Source organism: Orbicella franksi, chromosome 4 (genome assembly GCF_964199315.1).
Source record: "Orbicella franksi chromosome 4, jaOrbFran1.1, whole genome shotgun sequence".
NCBI lineage: Eukaryota > Metazoa > Cnidaria > Anthozoa > Scleractinia > Merulinidae > Orbicella > Orbicella franksi.
In genome coordinates this window covers 28,592,987-28,615,549 of record NC_138148.1, presented here as the reverse complement: position 1 = coordinate 28,615,549, position 22,563 = coordinate 28,592,987, and the positions used below count along the sequence as shown (strand labels likewise).

The 22,563-nt window shown below is 41.9% G+C and overlaps 1 protein-coding gene across 1 annotated transcript in view; it reads right to left on the bottom strand.

Moving 5' to 3' along the window:
- LOC145485681 (uncharacterized) overlaps window positions 1-21,877 on the bottom strand; it is a 79,019-nt gene extending 57,142 nt beyond the window's left edge. Inside the window, 7 exon segments of the mRNA XM_081464312.1 lie at window positions 2,538-9,440; window positions 11,022-11,099; window positions 11,417-12,215; window positions 13,976-14,025; window positions 16,997-17,046; window positions 19,624-19,673; window positions 20,316-21,877. Of these exon segments, the coding sequence (XP_081320438.1) occupies window positions 2,538-9,440; window positions 11,022-11,099; window positions 11,417-12,188 (7,753 nt within the window). The 5' untranslated portion in view covers window positions 12,189-12,215; window positions 13,976-14,025; window positions 16,997-17,046; window positions 19,624-19,673; window positions 20,316-21,877.
- Window positions 21,878-22,563: the final 686 nt, after the last annotated feature.

The window sequence follows — 22,563 nt, the reverse complement described above, 5'->3', positions numbered from 1 at the left end:
CTAAATCAACACGAACGTACAGATAACAAAACCGCGGCGCAGAGCTAATCTATCGCTTTCTTAAGGCCTGCATCGTCCTAAATGGACTGAACAAGAGCTTCCTACATCGAGAATCGATTGAACCTCAAACAAACTAGGCCATAGTTAGCAGTAAGCGAACACTCAACATGTTGTCGTTACGTCAATTATCGCCCGGAAGCCACGCAAATAAATTTCTTCCGCGCTAGCGAATCACAGACAGTTCTGATAGTTAGCTACTGTAAGCCGAGAACGCCTAAAATTGATAAAACGAGGAAATTCTACTCACGATCAGCGCTTGAACTCACGTTCTTCTCTCTCCTCGTGGCCATGTTTTGCTCGCAAATAGCAATGTCCCCTACATCAAAGTTCAGAGCAAATGACGCCAACAGCAGCTAGAAATGTCTAGTCCATTGCACGTCTGAGCCCTAAATCGATGTGGCTAAAGAGTTTTGCTGTCTAAAGCAAGCAAAACATTATTGCTACAGGGCAAACGGCCTCCTGTTACGGGACTAAATGTGACCCGTACAGTTTACACATCTCCTCAGGCCCGCCTCACGTACGATAATGGACGACGCTTACTAGCAAATCGTTAGACTTGGGCTTTCATTGGACTTAACGATGTCCTCGGGCAGACTTCCTTTAGACAGCAAATACAGAACGCTAATCGCTCGCTCCTTGTCAGAGTCACCGCGCGGACTGAATTCAGACGAGTGTAGCCTGAGCTAAACTTAACCCAAATTGAAAACGGGGTTGGGAGGGGGGGGGGGGTCGATAAATAATGAAAAAAATACCTAAATAAATGAAACATGGGGCAAGGAGTTTCTACATTTCATGCTAGGTAAGATTAACAAGCTGCTGTCATAGCGAAAGCAGAAAAAAAATGAAAAAAAAAAAAATAATAAATCAAAAAACACTTGATTCAGTCTTTAACACCGTTTTCATAAATCCAGACATATATTTCAAGAGAACAAGACTGCATGACCCAGAAAGGTCGAGAAACGAGCGTGTCTAATTTCTGTCGATCTTTCTTAAGCATTTAGAGTCAAACTAGGGAATTCCCTGTGCAGTTTAGGACATTCTGTGCCAATATATGTCTGAATTTATGAAAACCGTGTTAAAGACTTAGCACCAAAATAGCGGGCATGTTTTTGGAAAATCGGTTAGATATATATATAAACAAACGCATCCCGAAAACCGAAATCAAGAAAAATCTAGAATTAACTACGATTTTGTAAATGTTCTAAAACTAGTAACAAAATGGCGGCAAATTCAAATTCCCAAACTTTATATTTGCAAGACGGATTGAGTTTTTTCAATAATTTTTTCGCAATTCACATTATCTCAGCGAGGTCTTTGAGAATCATGTACTTTTTGTGCCATAACGGGGTAATGCCAATTTGTCTTCAGCTCTGTAACGTCATTTTCTCGCCAAAAACTGTTACATTCAGAAAACAAAAATCGCACGATTCTTTGGGATAAAAGGCTCTATCATTGTGCAAAGTTTGAGCTCCATCAGATAAAACAGCAAAAAGTTTTACCAAGAGTACCGGTTCAAGCGCTCTGCTGGCCCGGCGTATAGTTAGAGTAAACGATGACTTTCAGCTATTTAGACTGAAAGGCTGACAAAAAGTCACCTTGTTTACGCTGTGTGCGCCTAAGTGAACGGTAACTGTTAGCTGTGCTTGGGTGTTTTTCCCCAAACACTTTAAGCCTGATATCAAGTGCACGCTGTTTAGTCAGAAGCGCTGTGGAAAAGTCGCCTAGTGCATGTTGCGTGACCCCGAGTGATTGGTAACTGTCAGCTGTGCTTGAGTGTTCTTCCCCAAACAGTTTGAGTCTGATAACAAGCGCACGCTCTGTAGACTGGAGAGCTGTGGTAAAGTCGCCTTGTTTACGTTGTACTATCCCAAGTGAATGGTAACTGTCCGCTGTGCTTGAGTGTTCTTCTCCAAACATTTTAAGCCTGATTTCCAGTGCGCGCTGCGTAGACCGAAGAGCTGACGGAAAGACGCCTAGTTCAAGTTGTGTGACCCCGAGTGAAAAATAGCTGTCAGCTGTGCTTGAGTGTTCTTCTCCAAACAGCTTAAGCCTGACATCAAGAGCACGCTGCGCAGACTGAAGAGCTGAAGAAAAGTCGCCTAGTGCATATTGCACGACGCCAAGTGAATAGTAACTGTCAGCTGTGCTTGAGTGTTCTTCTCCAAACAGTTTAAGTCTAGTATAAAGAGCTCGCTGAGTAGACTGGAGAGCTGAAGAAAGGTCGCCTAATGCATGGTGTGTGGACGCGACTGATTGGTAGCTGTCAGCTGTGCTTGGGTGTTCTTCTCCAAACAGTTTAAGCCTAATATCCAGTCCACGCTGTCTGGAATGAAGAGCTGATAAAAGGTCACCTTGTTTAAGTTGTGTGATCCCGAGTGAAAAATAACTGTCTGCTGTGCTGAAGTGGTCTTCTCCAAACAGTTGAAGCCTGATATCAAGTGTACGCCGTGCAGACTGAAAAGCTGAAGAAAATTCACCTAGTTCATTTTGTGTGATCCCGAAGGAATGGTAACTGTCAGCTGTGCTTGAGTGTTCTTCTCCAAACAGTTTACGTCTGATATCCAGTGCACGCTGTTTAGACTGAAGAGCTGAGGAAAAGTCGCCTAGTTGATGTTGTATGATCCCGAGTGTATGGTAACTGTCAGCTGTGCTTGAGTGTTCTTCTCCAAACAGTTTACGCCTGATATCCAGAGCACGCTGTTTAGACTGACGAGCTGAGGAAAGGTCACCTAGTTGATGTTGTGTGACGCCAAGTGAATAGTAACTGTCAGCTGTGCTTGAGTGTTCTTCTCCAAACAGTTTACGCCTGATATCCAGAGCACGCTGTTTAGACCGACGAGCTGAGGAAAAGTCACCTAGTTCATGTTGTGTGACGCCAAGTGAATCGTAACTCTCAGCTGTGCTTGAGTGTTCTTCTCCAAACAGTTTACGCCTGATATCCAGAGCACGCTGTTTAGACTGACGAGCTGAGGAAAGGTCACCTAGTTGATGTTGTGTGACGCCAAGTGAATAGTAACTGTCAGCTGTGCTTGAGTGTTCTTCTCCAAACAGTTTACGCCTGATATCCAGAGCACGCTGTTTAGACCGACGAGCTGAGGAAAAGTCACCTAGTTCATGTTGTGTGACGCCAAGTGAATCGTAACTCTCAGCTGTGCTTGAGTGTTCTTCTCCAAACAGTTTACGCATGATATCCAGAGCACGCTGTGCAGACTGACGAGCTGAGGAAAAGTCACCTAGTTCATGTTGTGTGACGCTAAGTGAATAGTAACTGTCAGCTGTGCTTGAGTGTTCTTCTCCAAACAGTTTACGCCTGATATCCCGAGCACGCTGTTTAGACTGACGAGCTGAGGAAAAGTCACCTAGTTCATGTTGTGTGACGCCAAGTGAATAGTAACTGTCGGCTGTGCTTGAGTGTTCTTCTCCAAACAGTTTACGCGTGACATCCAGTGCACGCTGTTTAGACTGAAGAGCTGAGGAAAGGTCGCCTAAGTTATGTTGTGTGATCCCGAGTGAATAGTAACTGTCAGCTGTGCTTGAGTGTTCTTCTCCAAACAGTTTACGCCTGATATCCAGAGCACGCTGTTTAGACTGACGAGCTGAGGAAAAGTCACCTAGTTCATGTTGTGTGACGCCAAGTGAATAGTAACTGTCGGCTGTGCTTGAGTGTTCTTCTCCAAACAGTTTACGCGTGACATCCAGTGCACGCTGTTTAGACTGAAGAGCTGAGGAAAGGTCGCCTAACTTATGTTGTGTGATCCCGAGTGAATAGTAACTGTCAGCTGTGCTTGAGTGTTCTTCTCCAAACAGTTTACGCCTGATATCCAGAGCACGCTGTTTAGACTGACGAGCTGAGGAAAAGTCACCTAGTTCATGTTGTGTGACGCCAAGTGAATTGTAACTCTCAGCTGTGCTTGAGTGTTCTTCTCCAAACAGTTTACGCATGATATCCAGAGCACGCTGTGCAGACTGACGAGCTGAGGAAAAGTCACCTAGTTCATGTTGTGTGACGCTAAGTGAATAGTAACTGTCAGCTGTGCTTGAGTGTTCTTCTCCAAACAGTTTACGCGTGACATCCAGTGCACGCTGTTTAGACTGAAGAGCTGAGGAAAGGTCGCCTAAGTTATGTTGTGTGATCCCGAGTGAATAGTAACTGTCAGCTGTGCTTGAGTGTTCTTCTCCAAACAGTTTACGCCTGATATCCAGAGCACGCTGTTTAGACTGACGAGCTGAGGAAAAGTCACCTAGTTGATGTTGTGTGACGCCAAGTAAATCGTAACTGTCAGCTGTGCTTGAGTGTTCTTCTCCAAACAGTTTACGCATGATATCCAGAGCACGCTGTGCAGACTGACGAGCTGAGGAAAAGTCACCTAGTTCATGTTGTGTGACGCTAAGTGAATAGTAACTGTCAGCTGTGCTTGAGTGTTCTTCTCCAAACAGTTTACGCCTGATATCCAGAGCACGCTGTTTAGACTGACGAGCTGAGGAAAAGTCACCTAGTTTATGTTGTGTGACGCCAAGTGAATAGTAACTGTCGGCTGTGCTTGAGTGTTCTTCTCCAAACAGTTTACGCGTGACATCCAGTGCACGCTGTTTAGACTGAAGAGCTGAGGAAAGGTCGCCTAAGTTATGTTGTGTGACGCTAAGTGAATAGTAACTGTCAGCTGTGCTTGAGTGTTCTTCTCCAAACAGTTTACGCCTGATATCCAGAGCACGCTGTTTAGACTGACGAGCTGAGGAAAAGTCACCTAGTTCATGTTGTGTGACGCCAAGTGAATCGTAACTCTCAGCTGTGCTTGAGTGTTCTTCTCCAAACAGTTTACGCATGATATCCAGAGCACGCTGTGCAGACTGACGAGCTGAGGAAAAGTCACCTAGTTCATGTTGTGTGACGCTAAGTGAATAGTAACTGTCAGCTGTGCTTGAGTGTTCTTCTCCAAACAGTTTACGCCTGATATCCAGAGCACGCTGTTTAGACTGACGAGCTGAGGAAAAGTCACCTAGTTCATGTTGTGTGACGCCAAGTGAATAGTAACTGTCGGCTGTGCTTGAGTGTTCTTCTCCAAACAGTTTACGCGTGACATCCAGTGCACGCTGTTTAGACTGAAGAGCTGAGGAAAGGTCGCCTAAGTTATGTTGTGTGATCCCGAGTGAATAGTAACTGTCAGCTGTGCTTGAGTGTTCTTCTCCAAACAGTTTACGCCTGATATCCAGAGCACGCTGTTTAGACTGACGAGCTGAGGAAAAGTCACCTAGTTCATGTTGTGTGACGCCAAGTGAATAGTAACTGTCGGCTGTGCTTGAGTGTTCTTCTCCAAACAGTTTACGCGTGACATCCAGTGCACGCTGTTTAGACTGAAGAGCTGAGGAAAGGTCGCCTAACTTATGTTGTGTGATCCCGAGTGAATAGTAACTGTCAGCTGTGCTTGAGTGTTCTTCTCCAAACAGTTTACGCCTGATATCCAGAGCACGCTGTTTAGACTGACGAGCTGAGGAAAAGTCACCTAGTTCATGTTGTGTGACGCCAAGTGAATCGTAACTCTCAGCTGTGCTTGAGTGTTCTTCTCCAAACAGTTTACGCATGATATCCAGAGCACGCTGTGCAGACTGACGAGCTGAGGAAAAGTCACCTAGTTCATGTTGTGTGACGCTAAGTGAATAGTAACTGTCAGCTGTGCTTGAGTGTTCTTCTCCAAACAGTTTACGCGTGACATCCAGTGCACGCTGTTTAGACTGAAGAGCTGAGGAAAGGTCGCCTAAGTTATGTTGTGTGATCCCGAGTGAATAGTAACTGTCAGCTGTGCTTGAGTGTTCTTCTCCAAACAGTTTACGCCTGATATCCAGAGCACGCTGTTTAGACTGACGAGCTGAGGAAAAGTCACCTAGTTGATGTTGTGTGACGCCAAGTAAATCGTAACTCTCAGCTGTGCTTGAGTGTTCTTCTCCAAACAGTTTACGCATGATATCCAGAGCACGCTGTGCAGACTGACGAGCTGAGGAAAAGTCACCTAGTTCATGTTGTGTGACGCTAAGTGAATAGTAACTGTCAGCTGTGCTTGAGTGTTCTTCTCCAAACAGTTTACGCCTGATATCCAGAGCACGCTGTTTAGACTGACGAGCTGAGGAAAAGTCACCTAGTTTATGTTGTGTGACGCCAAGTGAATAGTAACTGTCGGCTGTGCTTGAGTGTTCTTCTCCAAACAGTTTACGCGTGACATCCAGTGCACGCTGTTTAGACTGAAGAGCTGAGGAAAGGTCGCCTAAGTTATGTTGTGTGATCCCGAGTGAATAGTAACTGTCAGCTGTGCTTGAGTGTTCTTCTCCAAACAGTTTACGCCTGATATCCAGAGCACGCTGTTTAGACTGACGAGCTGAGGAAAAGTCACCTAGTTCATCTTCTGTGACGGCAAGTGAATAGTAACTGTCAGCTGTGCTTGAGTGTTCTTCTCCAAACAGTTTACGCCTGATATCCAGAGCACGCTGTTTAGACTGACGAGCTGAGGAAAAGTCACCTAGTTCATGTTGTGTGACGCCAAGTGAATAGTAACTGTCAGCTGTGCTTGAGTGTTCTTCTCCAAACAGTTTACGCCTGATATCCAGAGCACGCTCTGCAGACTGACGAGCTGAGGAAAAGTCACCTAGTTCATGTTGTGTGACGCCAAGTGAATAGTAACTGGCAGCTGTGCTTGAGTGTTCTTCTCCAAACAGTTTACGCCTGATATCCAGAGCACGCTCTGCAGACTGACGGGCTGAGGAAAAGTCACCTAGTTCATGTTGTGTGACGCCAAGTGAATAGTAACTGGCAGCTGTGCTTGAGTGTTCTTCTCCAAACAGTTTACGCCTGACATCCAGTGCACGCTGTGTAGACTGAAGAGCTGAGGAAAGCTCGCCTAAGTTATGTTGTGTGATCCCGAGTGAATAGTAACTGTCAGCTGTGCTTGAGTGTTCTTCTCCAAACAGTTTACGCCTGACATCCAGTGCACGCTGTTTAGACTGAAGAGCTGAGGAAAAGTCGCCTTGTACATGTTGTGTGTTCCCGAGTGCAAGGTAACCGTCTGCTGTGCTTGAGTGTTCTTCTCCAGGTATTTGAAGCCTGATATCAAGCGCTCTAATCTCTTCAATGTTTGATTTAAAGGCTTGCTTTCTAGATGGAGTGGCTGGGATAAGGTCATCATTTTGATGCTGTCCATTTTGAAATGAATGATAGCTGTCAGCAAATCTGGAGCGTTGTTTCGTGACCGCTGTCACAGGCCTTCGTATCCGTGATGATTGTCTTGATAGTGGCTTGAGTGGTTTGTTGGCAGTGCCTGTTTGTTGAGCTGGGGCTGTCGTAGGTCTGTCGTGTAGATTGACTGCCGTTTCATGACAACTAATTCTTTGTTTGGGCATTTTGTCTGCGCCTTCGTCTTCTCTCGTAACACACTGTAGTGTGATATTGGCATTGCACTGGAAAATAAATGAACCTAGTGAACTTTGGACTGGCGAGTTTCTGATACCATTTGTTATTTCTTGGACTGCGTCGATTATGCATCGCTTGGTTCTAGTGTCCATTAAATGTTTTGCTGTATCAAGCACAAGACAAATAATCTCTAATTTTAGCGGCTGTTGTGTCCTTTCTTTTTCTTCAGTTTTCTCTGCTGTGCCTCCCATTGGAGGAATGAAAAGAAGCTGTTTTGTTCCAAGTGGTTGGCATTCGTAAATTGACTTGCTGAAGAACTCTGACATTCCAGACGAGTTTTTGAAGCGATAATAAGTAGCAAGGATCTGAATAGCAATATTCTTAAGAATAATTTTCTCGGGGGTGCCACTCATTAAAGAAACAGCCTCTTCTAAGGACTGAATTGCAGCCTCTGTTTGGCCGTTAACCAGAAGATAGACGCCGCTATAACACAAACGTTTTCCTTTATCATCAACTGAGACTGGAGAATATGACTCTTCAAGATTCCTCGCTTTAGAAAGCAGCCGCAGAGCTTTGCCTCTTGTGCCCCAAGTTACCTGATACAAAGATTTGGAAACAAGTAATTGCCTGTAGGACACCTTTTTCTTGAGCGTCCTAGCCATTTGTAAAGCTGAGTCGTAAATCTTGTTAAAGTTGGATCCTTCCCTCCAGTAAAGGGAGTATAGAAAGAGCTCAGCTTTCACCAAGACCTCAAACACGTTGTTAGCTTTTTTAGAGTCTGAGCAGCCCTCTATTAAACTTCGAGTAATATTTTGTTCATCTTCATAATATTCAACAAATGCTGACATGGAATTACCTGTCAAGAACTTCTCATTTAGCTTCTCGAATCGGGAGACGTAAAATGCACACAAGCGGGCTCTTGATCTTAGAATCGTTTCCTTCATTTCACGCTCTTCCCTTTGGTTTGCAAATGATAGAATTAGCTGATGCATTACGAATGACCCAGGCTTGGAACTTGAATCAAGAAAAGATTTCCTCCGAAGGTTATGTAGTATCCTGGTTGCCTCAGGAGTATGTGATTTACCCAGAACAGCTGCAGCTACCGATAGATCGAAACTCTCTGGAAGAACACTCAAGGACACAAGAGCTTCTTTTTCTTCAGGAGAGAGTTTCTGGAAAGAAGAGTCAAATAGGAGTTTCAATCTCAGATGGCTTGGATAATCTGGATTGTCCAACATCTCCACAACATTGTCACTTTCTAAGTCATTTAGAAATTCACTCGGTTCAACATCATCTTCAGAAATCGCGGCACACAACAACTTCATGGCCAAAGGTACATGTCCGCAGATTTGCGTCATTCGTTTGCTGTCAGAGGTGGTTTCTTTACCTTTTGGGAGTAATTCGTGAATCAGATTTTGAGAAGAAGACTCATCTAATGGACATATTCTTACTGCCTGGTGCCCTTGGAATTGCATATTCATAAACTCTAAAGATTCCCTTGTACCTATGACAAATGTCGCCTCGTCGGCTCGTTTGAGAACGTCTTGAAGGAAATGTGTGAAATCTTCTTTCACTTCCGGTCTTCCACTTAATAACTCATCAGCATTATCCAGAAATATTGTGAAAGGATCTGACATTTTGCTTAAAAGGTGGAAAAGCTCATCTTCAATTGAAAGCAGCTGTTGGTTTTGTTGATCACTTGTCACAGGTCGTCTGAAAAGGCTAAGAAGCTTTGATGCTAGATCAGCTGTTGATTGAACTCCTCGCAAGGACAGGTAGTACACGGCCAATCCCTGAGAAAGGAGATGATGTCCCACGGCGATTGCAACCGACGTTTTTCCGAATCCGGGTGAGCCCCAGATCGACACGATCCGGGTGGATCCAGAAGCCAAGTGACCAGCGATTTCTTCACACTCTCTTTGGCGGCCAGTAAAGTGTGGAACCTTTGGTAGCAGACATGATTTTGGCAGAGATGGCCTTGAACCTTTTGAAACACAAAATAAAACCACTAATAATCATGAAGAATATATACTTTTTAAATTTTTTGCATTAATAGGGCAAGTCCTGGGTACTTACGTGTTCAAATCACTATGGCGACTTAGACCTAATATAACAACGTTATTTGTTCTGTTATGCATCGACTTATTTATTTCTTACTTAACTCAAGTTGCTAAAATTAGTTACATGAAACCGCTTTCAAGAGAGGATGAGGACTAAGAGAGTTTATTCCCCACATAGGCCCTTTCCCTTAGTTAGTCCCTCTCAAGCTATTTATGGACCTGGTACCTATTTCTTCAGTGGATAATGCTACCACGCGTGCGTGGAAGTTTTTATGGGGGATGACAATGCGTGTAAACCGCTCGTCACAGGATTGTCTATTTCTAAACCCACCTGGGATTTATGAAACCAGTGGTGATCTAAAAATAGCTTGCAACTGAGATGGATTACCTTGTTAATAGTGCCTATATTGTATAGTTACTCTCTTAACCCTCATCTTCTATTGTCGCCGTTATTGTGGAGATTTTCAAGCTGGGGTTTAGAAAGCCAACCATCAATTAGCCCTTTGTCACGTTATCTCTTCTATATACAATTTTCTGTGACGGGGAGCTAAGGCTCAAAAGTTGTTTTCGGCATAAGCGCAAGCCTACATCATTACCAGACATATAGTGCATGCTTACGTTTACTTAATTTGTCTCAATTTAACAAATATATTCCATGTTACGGTGCGTCTGTTCAGCAATATATCACAGATGACGACAAAATGTGGTAAGAGAAAACGAGTAGCACAACAGGCGATAGCGTGTGTCCCCGTTGTTCTTACCAAAGTTTGACGACTTCTGTGATCTATTGCTCACAGACGCATGGCAACATGGAATCTATAACAAAGAAACAAAAAAAATGTTAATGACGTCATCTAGACGTTAGTCCTCCAATAGATCATAACTAACAATAAATGAAAATACGAGAATAATCTGACTTATGATATAACAAGAATTGGTTCATGCTTAACGTGCGTCTCTCGAGTTCGTACGCGAGAGTCTGTCGGAGGGCAAAGTGAAGTGTTACAGTTGTTCACGACGTCGCCTGGGGCAGGATACTACGGCTTTTGGAGTGCTCTCTCGCTTTGCCATCCCAAGTAAATAAATAAATCGCTACACTCGCAGCTAAAAGCGTGAGCCAATTCTTTTATGACATAAGCTTACTGATAGAGCAGATGTCGGAAAGTTTTGGTTTAATTAATCGCTGTCAATAAGCATTCTTTTTCATCTGAGCCTCAGATTATTCTGCAAAAGGACATGACTCTGCTTTGTTCTTTTGGCTTTTCTTGGTGCTTTTTTAATTCAAGCCTAGAAAATCCACACCCACTGAGAAAAAAGGAAATCAAATGGGTGCTTAGCGAGTCAGAAATAAAAATCTGCACACTGATGATGATTAACCACTTTACAGTGCTCATTTAAGAGAGCATGCATGGGTAGGTGTCCATGGAGTTATGAATTCACCCTCACTACAGGTCATGAATTTATATTGTGCCGATTTACCCACAATGTCATAACCGAATTTTCACCTGGCTTGTCTTGAGCTAGAACTTCACTCAGATCATTGATCTTTTGTTCCAACCGGGAGATGTCTTCTTTAATTGCATCTGTCAGAGGACAAAGTGAAGTGTTACAGTTGTTCAAGGCGTCGCTTGGGGCAGGGTACTACGGCTTTTGGAGTGCTCTTTTGCTCTTTTAATTCGAGCCTGGAAAATCCACACCCACTGAGAAATAAGGAAATCAAATGGGTGCTTAGCGAGTCGGAAACAAAAATCTGCACACTGGTGATGATTAACCACTTTACAGTGCTCATTTAAGAGAACATGCATGGGCAGGTGTACATGGGGTTATGATTTCACCCTCACTACAGGTAATGAATTTAGATTGTGCCGATTTACCCACAATGTCATAACTGAATTTTTACCTGGCTTATCTTGAGCTGGAACTTCACTCAGATCACAGATCTTTTGTTCCAACCGGGCGATGTCAGCTTTACTTGCACTGGCTGCCTTCATTGCAGTTAATAACTCTCTTAAATCGCGCTCCAGAAACTTGATGTGTGCTTGGTGTTCCTCTTTCATGGCTTGCTCCAATTTGCGAACTTCTTTTATGGGAAAGTCCGACTCAGTCAAACCACCAATGACATCTATGGGGTCTGTCTTGACTCCAAGAGCTTTGAATGCATCCTTGGCATGTTGTATGTATAGATCAAATGTTGCTTTGACTATTTCAGAACTGGTTGAGTGAAAAAGTGAATTTCTTAGCAGTCGAAGTTGATCAATTGCAAGTGCAAATGTCTCAGCCTCATTTCCGCCCGGACTCACCACAGCTGCATGGAAACACCCATGGGCCAACTTATGAGGCTTCACATAGAGATCATTGAGTGTCTTGTGGTGACCAGCGCTGTCTGGCAAAGCGAAGGACCGCGCGTAAATAGTGGCCTTGAACAAGGCGCTACAATCCCATTTTTCGTATGAGAGGTTTGTGGGAACTTTGGTCCCGCCACCTTCTGCACCAAGAAACATATTTCTTACCGCAATAGAGTCATCCCAGGGTTGAAAACCTGGGAGGTGTCCAAAAGTGTTGTCCCACCTGGATCTGAACGTTTGGCGTAAAGCCTTGGGGAATTCATTCAGTACAATTGAAGCAAACTTGAAATAGTTCAACTGCTCGTTCTGAAACGGCTGCAGAGCCATCCTTTCTGATCAGCAAAGATCAAGGAACTGAACACACAGAAAAAAAGAAAATTTGATGTTGGTTAAAAATGTTTCGTAAATAATTCAGGAGCGGATCTAGGGGAGGGACCCAGGGGGGGGGCCGCCCCCTTCCCCCTCCCTCTTATTTTGGGCAAAGAAAATCGCAGAAGGAAGAAAAGCCGGCGGGCTTGAGGTCTGGATCCGCCACTGAATATAATGGCCTTTCTTATACCATGAATGATTCATTTGCAAATAAATTTCTCATTTCTGACTTCTTGTATACGGTTACCTTACAAAATCACTGATAGCGGTTTGATTCGATTTAGCGCCTGATGTGCTTTTTTCATTCTGTTGCTCAGGGGAAGAACAAAAACGCCTCTGCACCTCTCACGTACGTGGTTGGATAATTGTAATTGCCTGACGATTACAGCAGTTAGAATGCAAATGTTTACCAACAGACATTTGTCTCGATGGTATTCATAGCGTGTTTGTGACGCTAGAGGAAAAAGACAACTCAATAAGGTGTAAGAGGTCGCGCTGAGAAAGGTCTTAAAGCTTTCAGTTTTAAGTCCTTTTCATGACTTAATGAATCATGATTGCAGCTCTGATACTCTACGAGACAGAGATTCCGTTCACTGTCTCTTGCCGAGCCGTAGAGAAGGGAATAGAATCTCTGCCTCGCAGGGTTCAGCTCTGATTCTGATCACAATAAATTTGTGAGCAGTTTTATTATTAAATAGTGTTGCAAAGGTTCAAAGTAGAGGACAAATAATAAATCGGTGCCAAGACTTAACTTGACCATGTAGAACCAGCCAAGCTCCAAACAGAATATAGGTCCGCTCTGCGTACATGTGTGGGCTTAGCTTTTGGCAGCTCAGTGGAGGAGGAGGAGGAGGAGGAGGAGGAGGAGGAGGAGGAGGAGGAGGATGTATTGGAAACAAAGCGCTTTATTGAGGAAGGATGCTCATCTTTTTATTGTTTGCTTCTTTTATCATTTGTTTGTTTGCTTCTTTGCTGGCTACTTTATCTAGGATACTTGAGATGTCCCCCTTCCCCCACTCATGCTCAATGTAAAATGAACTGGGTACACATGAACACTAATAGAAATCAATTCCTAGATCCTAGTGTACCGAGTTTAGGTTAGTTTTAATTTGAACATGATAGTATACAGTAAAGTGCGCGTGTTGGAATAAGTAAGGAAAACTCTTTATAAAACTCAGGGGCGTATCTAAGGGGAGGGTGCAGGGGGTACGCACCCCCCCCCCCCACCCCCGTTCCCTCTGAGCTGAAACCTTCTTCGTATTCGCTTTTAAAATTTGCTTACCTCACCAGTCAATTACGCCATTCCTGAGTATTGCACCCCTCCTAAGCAAAATCCTGGATCCACCCCTGATACTACCTTTGCCTTGCTTAATGAAAGCGGCCTCTAAGTCCGGGCACAGATGTTTTGTTGGTAACCTTCTGAGTTATCTAGGTTCATTCAAGTTAAATGAATGTTGATGTGAACTGATGCCATTTTCGCTCAAAGGTGTTTTAGAAGTTCCTGGCCGTAAGAAGTCACGTGACCTAAATTGCATATATTATCCCGATATATATGACAAAATTTTCAAATTTACTAGTCTGAAAAGGTTATAGGTTAGTGTGGTTAAAGCCTTAGAAGATAGACCATCCCCCTAAATTTTTGGTGCAATAGGGTGAGAGCCATGCCTTAATTGCCTTGAGCGGTATTAACATATGACATCTGAATCGTGTGAACGAAGTAAACTTCTAGAGGAAATAAAACTTACTCTGCAAGTCTGTTGATGGATCACTGAATACCACCACTGAACCAAGTACCCTGAAGGATGAGAAAAATCACAGTAAGCGGGTTGAATTATAATATAACAAATTGATTGCGCTGCAGATCATTTTTAAGAGCAACTGCCTCATATACTTGTGAAATGTTCGTGGCTAGTCTGACGCGGCGTTTCGTCTCGGCCAAGAGACTCTTCAGAGACCTTTAGAATTCAAAGGCAAACTCGTTGAGCATCACGCCCGAGTTAAATTTATACATGTATGTATTTATACATGTATGTATAAATTTAACTCGTGAACGTACGGTTGGGAATCCTTCTGCGATAGAGGGCCAGACTGTCAACATCAAGAATTTGAGAAAGGGACTTTGGGCGTGATGCTCAACGAGTTTGCCTTTGAATTCTAAAGGTCTCTGAAGAGTCTCTTGGCCGAGACGAAACGCCGCGTCAGACTAGCCACGAACATTTCACAAGTATTTGACAATTGTTTGCTTTTGTATAAACTGCCTCATAATATCGACAATACATATCGCGCTGAAGGTAAATCGTCGGGGTTAGCACGGGGTGTTACAGGGAAGTTAATTTTTTTGCACAAAGTCTTATTTAATATTTAGTATAAAGGCTGGAGTAATGAATTCTTACACTAGCGTGTACAGTAAAAAAAACATTGCTTCTTAAGTGCTGGAATTTTGTAATTGTTTAATGCCGAGCTTGTTGTTTGAGATGCATGATATGTCATTTCAAGTGACTAAAAATCAGACATTTTCTGGGGAATATACCCCTCGGATCCCTATTTGGCTCACGCGTGGGGATTTATGTGTAAGACCCCGACCCCCCGACCCCCTCCACCATTTTCTTGTAATTTAAAAAGTTGCTTCACGGGCAATTTAATGGTGTTTTCAAAAAGAAAAAAAAACCAGCAACAACGCGAAACATTTTACAAAATGCTCTTTAGAAAACTTGGCACGACTTTTTTAAAGCCAATCGTGCCGCGAGTAATTTAAATTTAAACCCATTACCCTTAGATATTCAAGTAAAAACTGTGTATAAGTCTCGATAAGGATTTTATTGAAACAGGCTCCCGCTCCCACCCCAAAATGATATATGCTTTTAATTGCAAGACCATATGAATATAAGCCCATGGGCCAATAACTGCCTCGTCTTCGCGGTATTTTGGCAATTCAGATGATTCGTTTGTGGAGGTTCATCCAAACAGAAAACAACATACTGGAACATGTTTATTCTTAGCTAGTCCAGTGCGTGCTGCAAAGCTCAATGGATGAGTATCTTGTGATCCGCACGTGACTGCTAACACGAACGATGCGGTTCGGCGTAAATAGAAAAAAAGAGAATTAAAATGAACACCTGTTCTGACAATCGTAGATATCAAGATTAGAGAAAATACTATTCAGTTCTATTTGGGGTTTGGGTTAAAGTCAAGCAGGATTCCGTGTTGAATATTTGCTGGCATAACGTTAAACTAAAGGAGATTATATTTCTGTCTGCGCATTTCAAGAAGTATAGGAATGTCTTTAAAGTTTAAAATATTAAAACCACTGTTAGTTTTGTCAGCGCTAAACAGATCGCCCTTCCAGAATCAGACAAATCGCATTAAGATCGAGGTCTGAAACATATATCCTCCAGGCGACTTTACTTTTGAAAAACCAACCCAGAATTATCAACCGCAACACTCACAGCTTTTTCAGCTACACGCAGTTGCGATTCTAATCCCTCTGAAGCTGGAACGTAACCTTTGATTGTCTATTCGATGTCAGCAGTAATTTGAGTTTTAAGTATTTGTTTCTTCAAACAGTGCTATCTGTTTGTTCCCGTTGAAAAAAGGGAGCTGTCTTCCATCTTTCCCCCAAGTGGTCTTCCTTTTTTACTGAGTTTGAGTTTCTTATGCTTGTTTTTGCTTGTCTTAGAAGAATTTAAGAATTTAAAGTCCTTTTCACCCTGCGAGCTCTTACGATAAGATTCACCTAATTGGCAGCAGAAATTCTGATCATGAAGTGTACTCTGACGATGGACACTGTCTCTGGTATAGTTTGAGTTTGGTTTCAGATGCATCGCCTTTCATGTTGTGCGCTGCCTCCTTTCTAACGCGTACAGCGCTTCACCGTTTTTTTTTTTTTTTTTTTTTTTTTTAATCAAGCGGTATAAGATATGTCGATGACAGGTGATGCAACAACAAATAACATACGATTCTGGCTACACGAAAACAGAAAAACAGTGAAAACTCCACGAAAGCCAAGTGACTCGTGAATCATATAAAAAACACTGGGATTCTGTATGGTGGATATCAAGAGACTCACTAAACAAAAAGTAAAAGCTTACTTGAAAGTTATGCTAAAATTCGAATTATCTAGATGGCAGACAAACAGGCAAATTGAATGACATGAACTGACAGTCACAACCCAGAATTTACATTTACATATATTCAGGATAAAAACGTGACTGAGGCAGTCAAAAACACTTTAGAAAGAATCCTCACTACTGCAGAATTAACCACACCAAATGGATCCAAAATCATATCTGATAATAGGTCACATATTTACAGGCTCTTACAACAGGGAACTTCCCATATATAGCAGGACACAAGAAGTCGTGAATTTCGACTAAAAAGCTTTCATATTGTTAGTTAGTTCAGGGTATTAGATCAATGGATATATATTTTTTTGTTACCTTGATGTACCCAAACAAATGCAACACTTTTGACGAAGGTAAAACACGCTTTCAGTATGGTCGAAAACTTAAGGGCAGTCTTTAAACACATAAATATCAATTATACATGGTACTTTTCTGTTCTTACAGTTGAACGTGATTCCAAATGAACAATTTTCTGGCGAAACGTTAGAAGAGACCTGTATTATTCCCCGCAGTCTGAAGAAAGCAGTTTCGCGCGTGATTGCGTTTTACCGTCCGACTGTGATGGAAACCAAAGTTTTTGCGGTATTAACATAGCACATCTGAATGGTGTGAACGAAGTAAACTTGTAAAAGAAATAAAACTTACTCTGTCAGTATGTTGATGGATCACTGAGTACTACCCCTGAACCAAGTACCCTGAAGGATGAGAAAAATCACAGTAAGCGGGTTGAATTATAATATAACAAATTGATTGGGCTGCAAATCATTTTTAGGAACAACTGACTCATAATAGCGACAATACATATTATTTTTTTCCAAGAAATAATCGCGCTGAAGATGAATTGTTGGGGTTACAGGGAAGTTAATTTTATTGCACAAAGTCGAATTTGATATTTAATTTAAAGGCTGGAGTAATGAATTCTTACACTAGCTTGTACAGTAAAAAAAGAAAAAAAAAACATTGCTTTTTAAACGCTGGAAATTTGTTATTGTTTAATGCCAAGCTTGTTATTTGAGTTGCATGATATATTATTTGAGAAGACTAAAAAATCAGACATTTTCTGGGGAACATGCCGCTCGGATCCCTGCTTGGTTCAGGCCTAGGCATTCATGTATAAGACCCCCTCCCTTTCCCCTTCCCCATTTCCCCGCAATTTAAAAAAGGTGTTGCTCGCGCATTGGTGATATTAAAAAAGAAAGGAAGAAAAACAGGAAGAAAGCGAAAAATTTTACAAAATGCTGTCTAAAAAAAGTGACACGACGTATTTAAGCCAATCGTGTCCCGTGGTAATTGAAATTTAAACCAATTACCTTTCGACGTTCAAGTAAAACCTTATGTATCAGTCTCGATAAGGGTTTTACTGACACCAGCTCCCCCTCCCACCCCAAAATGATATATGCTTTTAATTATGCTAATAAATGGGTCAGTTTCAGGGTATTTTGGCAATTTAGATGATTCGTTTGTGGAGGTTCGTTCAAACAGAAAAGAACGTACTGGAACATGTTTATTTTTAGTTAGTCCAGTGCGTGCTGCAAAGGTCAGTGGATGAGTATCTTCAGATCTGCACATGACTGCTAACCGGCACGAACGATACGATTCGGCGTAAATGGAAAAAAAAAAAGAATTAACTGAATAAGCACCTAAGAGAAAATACAATTCAGTCCTATTTGGGGTTTGAGTTAAAGTCAAGCACGATTTCGTGTTGAATATTTGTTCGCATAACGTTAAACTAAAGGAGATTATATTTCCGTCTGCGCATTTCAAGAAGTATAGGAATGTCTTTAACGTTTGAAATATCAAAACCACTGTTAGTTTTGTCACCGCTAAAAAGATCGCCCTTCCAGGATCAGAAAAATCGCATTAGGATCTAGCTCTGAAACATGTATCCTCCAGGCGATTTTACTTTGAACAACCAACCAAGAATTTATATCAACAACACTGACAGCTTTTTTAGCTACACGCAGTTGCGATTCTGATCCCTCTGAAGCTGGAACGTAACCTTTGATTGTCTATTCGATGTCATCAGTAACTTGAATTTTAATTGTTATATTTGTTTCTTCGGACAGCGCTATCTGTTTGTGCCCGTTAGAAAAAAGGGAATTGTCTTCCATCTTTCTCCCAAGCGGTCCTCCTTTTTTACTGACTTTGAGTTTCTTGTGCTTCTTTTTGCTTGTCTCAGAAGATACTAAGAATTTTAAGTCCTTCACCCTGTGAGCTCCTACGATAAGATTCAGGTAATTGGTAGAGGAAATAACGTCACGTTCAGAAACGATTTTCATTGTGCTGGTCTGCAGGGGTAGATCACGAAGTATAGTCTGTCGATGCACAGTGTCTGTGGTATAGTTTAAGTTTGGTTTCAGATTCATCGCCTTTCATGTTGTGCGCTGCCACCTTTCGAACGCGTACAGCGTTTCACCGTTATTTTTCTTTCTTTCTTTCTTTTTTTTTTTTTATCAAGCGGCATAAAATATGTCGATGACAGGTAATACAACAACAAATAGCATATGATTCTGGCTACACGAAAACAGAAAAGCAGCAAAAACACCATGAAAGCAAAGTGACTCGTGAGTCATATAAACAAACTGCAAAAGCTAACTTGAAAGTGATATAAAAATGCGAATTTTCTAGATGGCAGACAAACAGGCAAATTGAATGACATGAGCTGCGAGTCACAACCCAGAATTTACATTCACGTGTAATCAGGAAAAAACCGTGACTGAGGCAATCAAAAACCTCTGAAAGAATCCCCATACTGTAGAGTTAACCACACCAAATGGATCCAAAATCATATCTGATAATATACTGGCGAAAACAAGGTCACCAATTTACAGGCTCTTACAACAGGGAACTTTCCATTACATAGGAAGACACAAGAAGTTGTGAATTTCGACTTAATTAAAAAGCTTTCATAATTGTTAGTTAGTTTAGGATATTAGATCAATGGATATGTTTTTTTTTTGTTACCTTGCGAAGGTAAAACACGCTTTCAATAGGTCGAAAACTTAAGGGCAGTCTTTAAAAATCATAAATATTAATTCTATATGGTACTTTTCCGTTCTGATAGTTGAACGTGATTCCAAATGAACAATTTGCTGGCGAAACGTTAGAAGAAACTTCTATTATTCCCCGCAGTCTGAGAAAAGCAGTTCCACGCGTGATTGCGTTTTACCTTCCGACAGTGATGGAAACGGTATTAACAGATGGAAGCGGCATTAACAGAGAACATCTGAATCGTGTGAACGAAGTAAGGTTGTAAAAGAAATGAAACTTACTCTGTCAGTATGTTGATGGATCACTGAAAACCACCACTGAATCAAGTACCCTGAGGGATGAGAAAAATCATAGTAAGTGGGTTGTAATATAACGCATTGATTCCGCTGAAGATCATTTAAGGGGCAAGCATCTCATAATATAGACAATACAGACGAGTTTTATTAAGTACTTTTCAAGCCGTACTCGGTTCAAATCGTGCAGGGCCTCAAACCTGTAGCTGCTGCAATTTGAAAAACTTTCGAACAAGCGCGCAGTTTTCGATCAGCCCCTTAAAAACTGATTTTCAAGAGCTTGATGTTCTTACTTCCCTCACTTGAAGTTGTCTTCTTTTTGGGGTTTTTACTAATCTTAAATCAATTACTAAGTTTTTCCCTACACATAATTTACGCATCAAAAGATTACTGAAACATTCAAAAACTATTTTATCCTAGTCTTGTTAAGATAACAAGATTGTACTCGATCAAACCCTCGCCTTTCGGAGCTTTCGTGTCCTGCATGGCCTCGTTTTGCGGGCTCTTTTTACTTGTACTTGGTTGAGCGGCATAAAATATGGCGATGGCACAATCCCGGGCACAATAAACAGTTACTACAACAACACATAAACCATGCAACTTCGGCTACACCAACAACAACACCACGATAGGAAAGCGAGTCGTCGAAGATTGCTGTTAACTGAAATTGTAAAACTTACCTCACTTCAAATTTATGTTGAAGTCCAAATCATATAAAATCATTCCGTTGATAGCTGACAAACAGGACCAGACAGGAAAACTAGCTGAGATGAACTCACCCACTGAACAGCTTGTGCAGCGGGGAATGTCCCGGTTACTAAAACACAGGAAGCTTTAACTCCTAAAAGAGTCCATTGTCTTAGAACACACTCAAGCAAGGTCAAAAGTCAGGCAGACTTTGACAGACTACAGGCTCTTATTACCACACACTTAAGTACAGAAAGCCATAAATGAAAACTATTAATAAAATAAACGTAAATAGGAATTGAATGTTTTTATTTAGCAAAATATAACAAGGAGGTATGAAAAAAATCATGCACTATTCACACTTGCTTAATATTGGCAGCCGTCCATGCGGTTTGATTGCGGGCCGTCTTATTTATTTGTTTTTCTTCGTTCTTTAATAAAGATTAAATAACATAATAACGCTTTGTAACTGGATTCAAACTTGACGTGTGATTTGTCCTTTCAAGCTAAAACGAGGGCAGAGGCCAGATACCGAATACCCTAATGATTCTATTCAGGGCCTCCCGTCAACGAGAGATAAATGTTGTCTGCTTTCTCCTCTGAACATTCAAGCGAATGGTGTTATGATTATAAGAACCACAACTGTTTACGTTCTCAATTTGCTAGCGCTGTAGATGTTTTATCTCACTCCAAGTTTTTTCTTTACCTAGGTTTGATTTTCACCGCTCTCTCGAGTCCGGTCGCGTTCCTCCCGTGAAGTGTGCTCGGGGGAGGAATGCGGGCTCCTTTCCATTTCGGTTCATAAAACCCGGGAGGGAGTCTCATATAGAAAAGAAATTTTGAAAAGAACTCCTAAGAGGTACCAAGATCCGGTTTTGTGGGCCTAGCTTAAAATTTTTTTCACCCATAAAAGGTACCAGTTCTAAAACAACACATTATCTCCTGTCATACCGTATTTCTTTCGCCCCAATACCCTCAAAGGAACCGCGAAAGCTTCCGCTCTGGACCAAAACCGCTTTTTAACCCCTAGTAGGTACGACGAGCAACCTGCCTTCTTTATATATGGGAGTTCCCCCGAGTCAAAAAAGCGCGTCGTCCCTGTTAAATATGGTAAAGTAAAGTATGCGTACGAGACAAGTGGCACATCAGGCCGGAGCTTATCCCGGTTTCAGTAGCATGAAGCGACTAGGAGTATTTCTACTCCCCCCTGGATGGAATGCTAGTCCATCGCAGGGTTACCCCCCAGCATTAAATTCGCCGGTACTCATTTATACACCTAGGTTAAGAGTTAGGCACCGTTAGAGTGAAGTTGCTTGCCCAAGAACACAACACATTAATACTGTCCCCGGCCAGGGCTCGAACCCAAACCGCTCGCTCCTGAGTCAAGCGCACTAACCATGAGGCCACCGCGCGTCCCACACCACACCTCTCTGTTAAATATCTACCCCCTAAAACCACCCTTTTTTGAGGCACAAAAGGTAAATTAGCACTACAGATTCTAGATTGGATCATTACGATTTGCACTTCATGTGGAAGTTGTGCGCAGCAGCTTAGTGTATAGCCTGAGTTTTTGGTCATCTGAGTCAAATTAACCATTATTTATTTAGATCCGGCTGATACTTTCTGTAGCGTCATGTACAGCATTCTTAGAATACTTCCATTCCTATATATTTCGCTGTCAACTTATCTGAAACGAATGCCAAATCCTATTGAACTAGTAATGACCATTTTCGTGGCATTACCACCTGTCAGCACTGAAGTCTGTCACGCCATTTTTTTTGCTCAAATTTCATTTAGGTTATGATCTATAGAATTTCTCTGTAGTACTAGCTAGCTAGCACGCTTGCTATATTTTCGGCTAAGACATCATTTATTTATTTTTATTTTTATTTTTGTTTTTTGGTATAGCATTATCGAATGATAAAACAATTATTGAATGCGATTATCACAAAAATCGTAATAGAAGTGGGGAAGGGGGGAGGGGGGAGGGGGATGGGGGTGTCTCGTTGCCTCAGCTGCGAGTTGCTGAAAATAATTGATCAACTCACCACTGGCAACTTCACAATATTCTGCCAAATCTCGTCCAATAGTTGCTAATTTGTTTGCCATACATTCACAACAAGTTTACTTACATAAATATTAACCCAATACATGTCCTTTCTGAACTTTTTAAGTGATTTTTTTTTTGTATAACGAAAACAGTCACCAAAAGCGTAGGAAAATATAATAAAGTGCAAATGA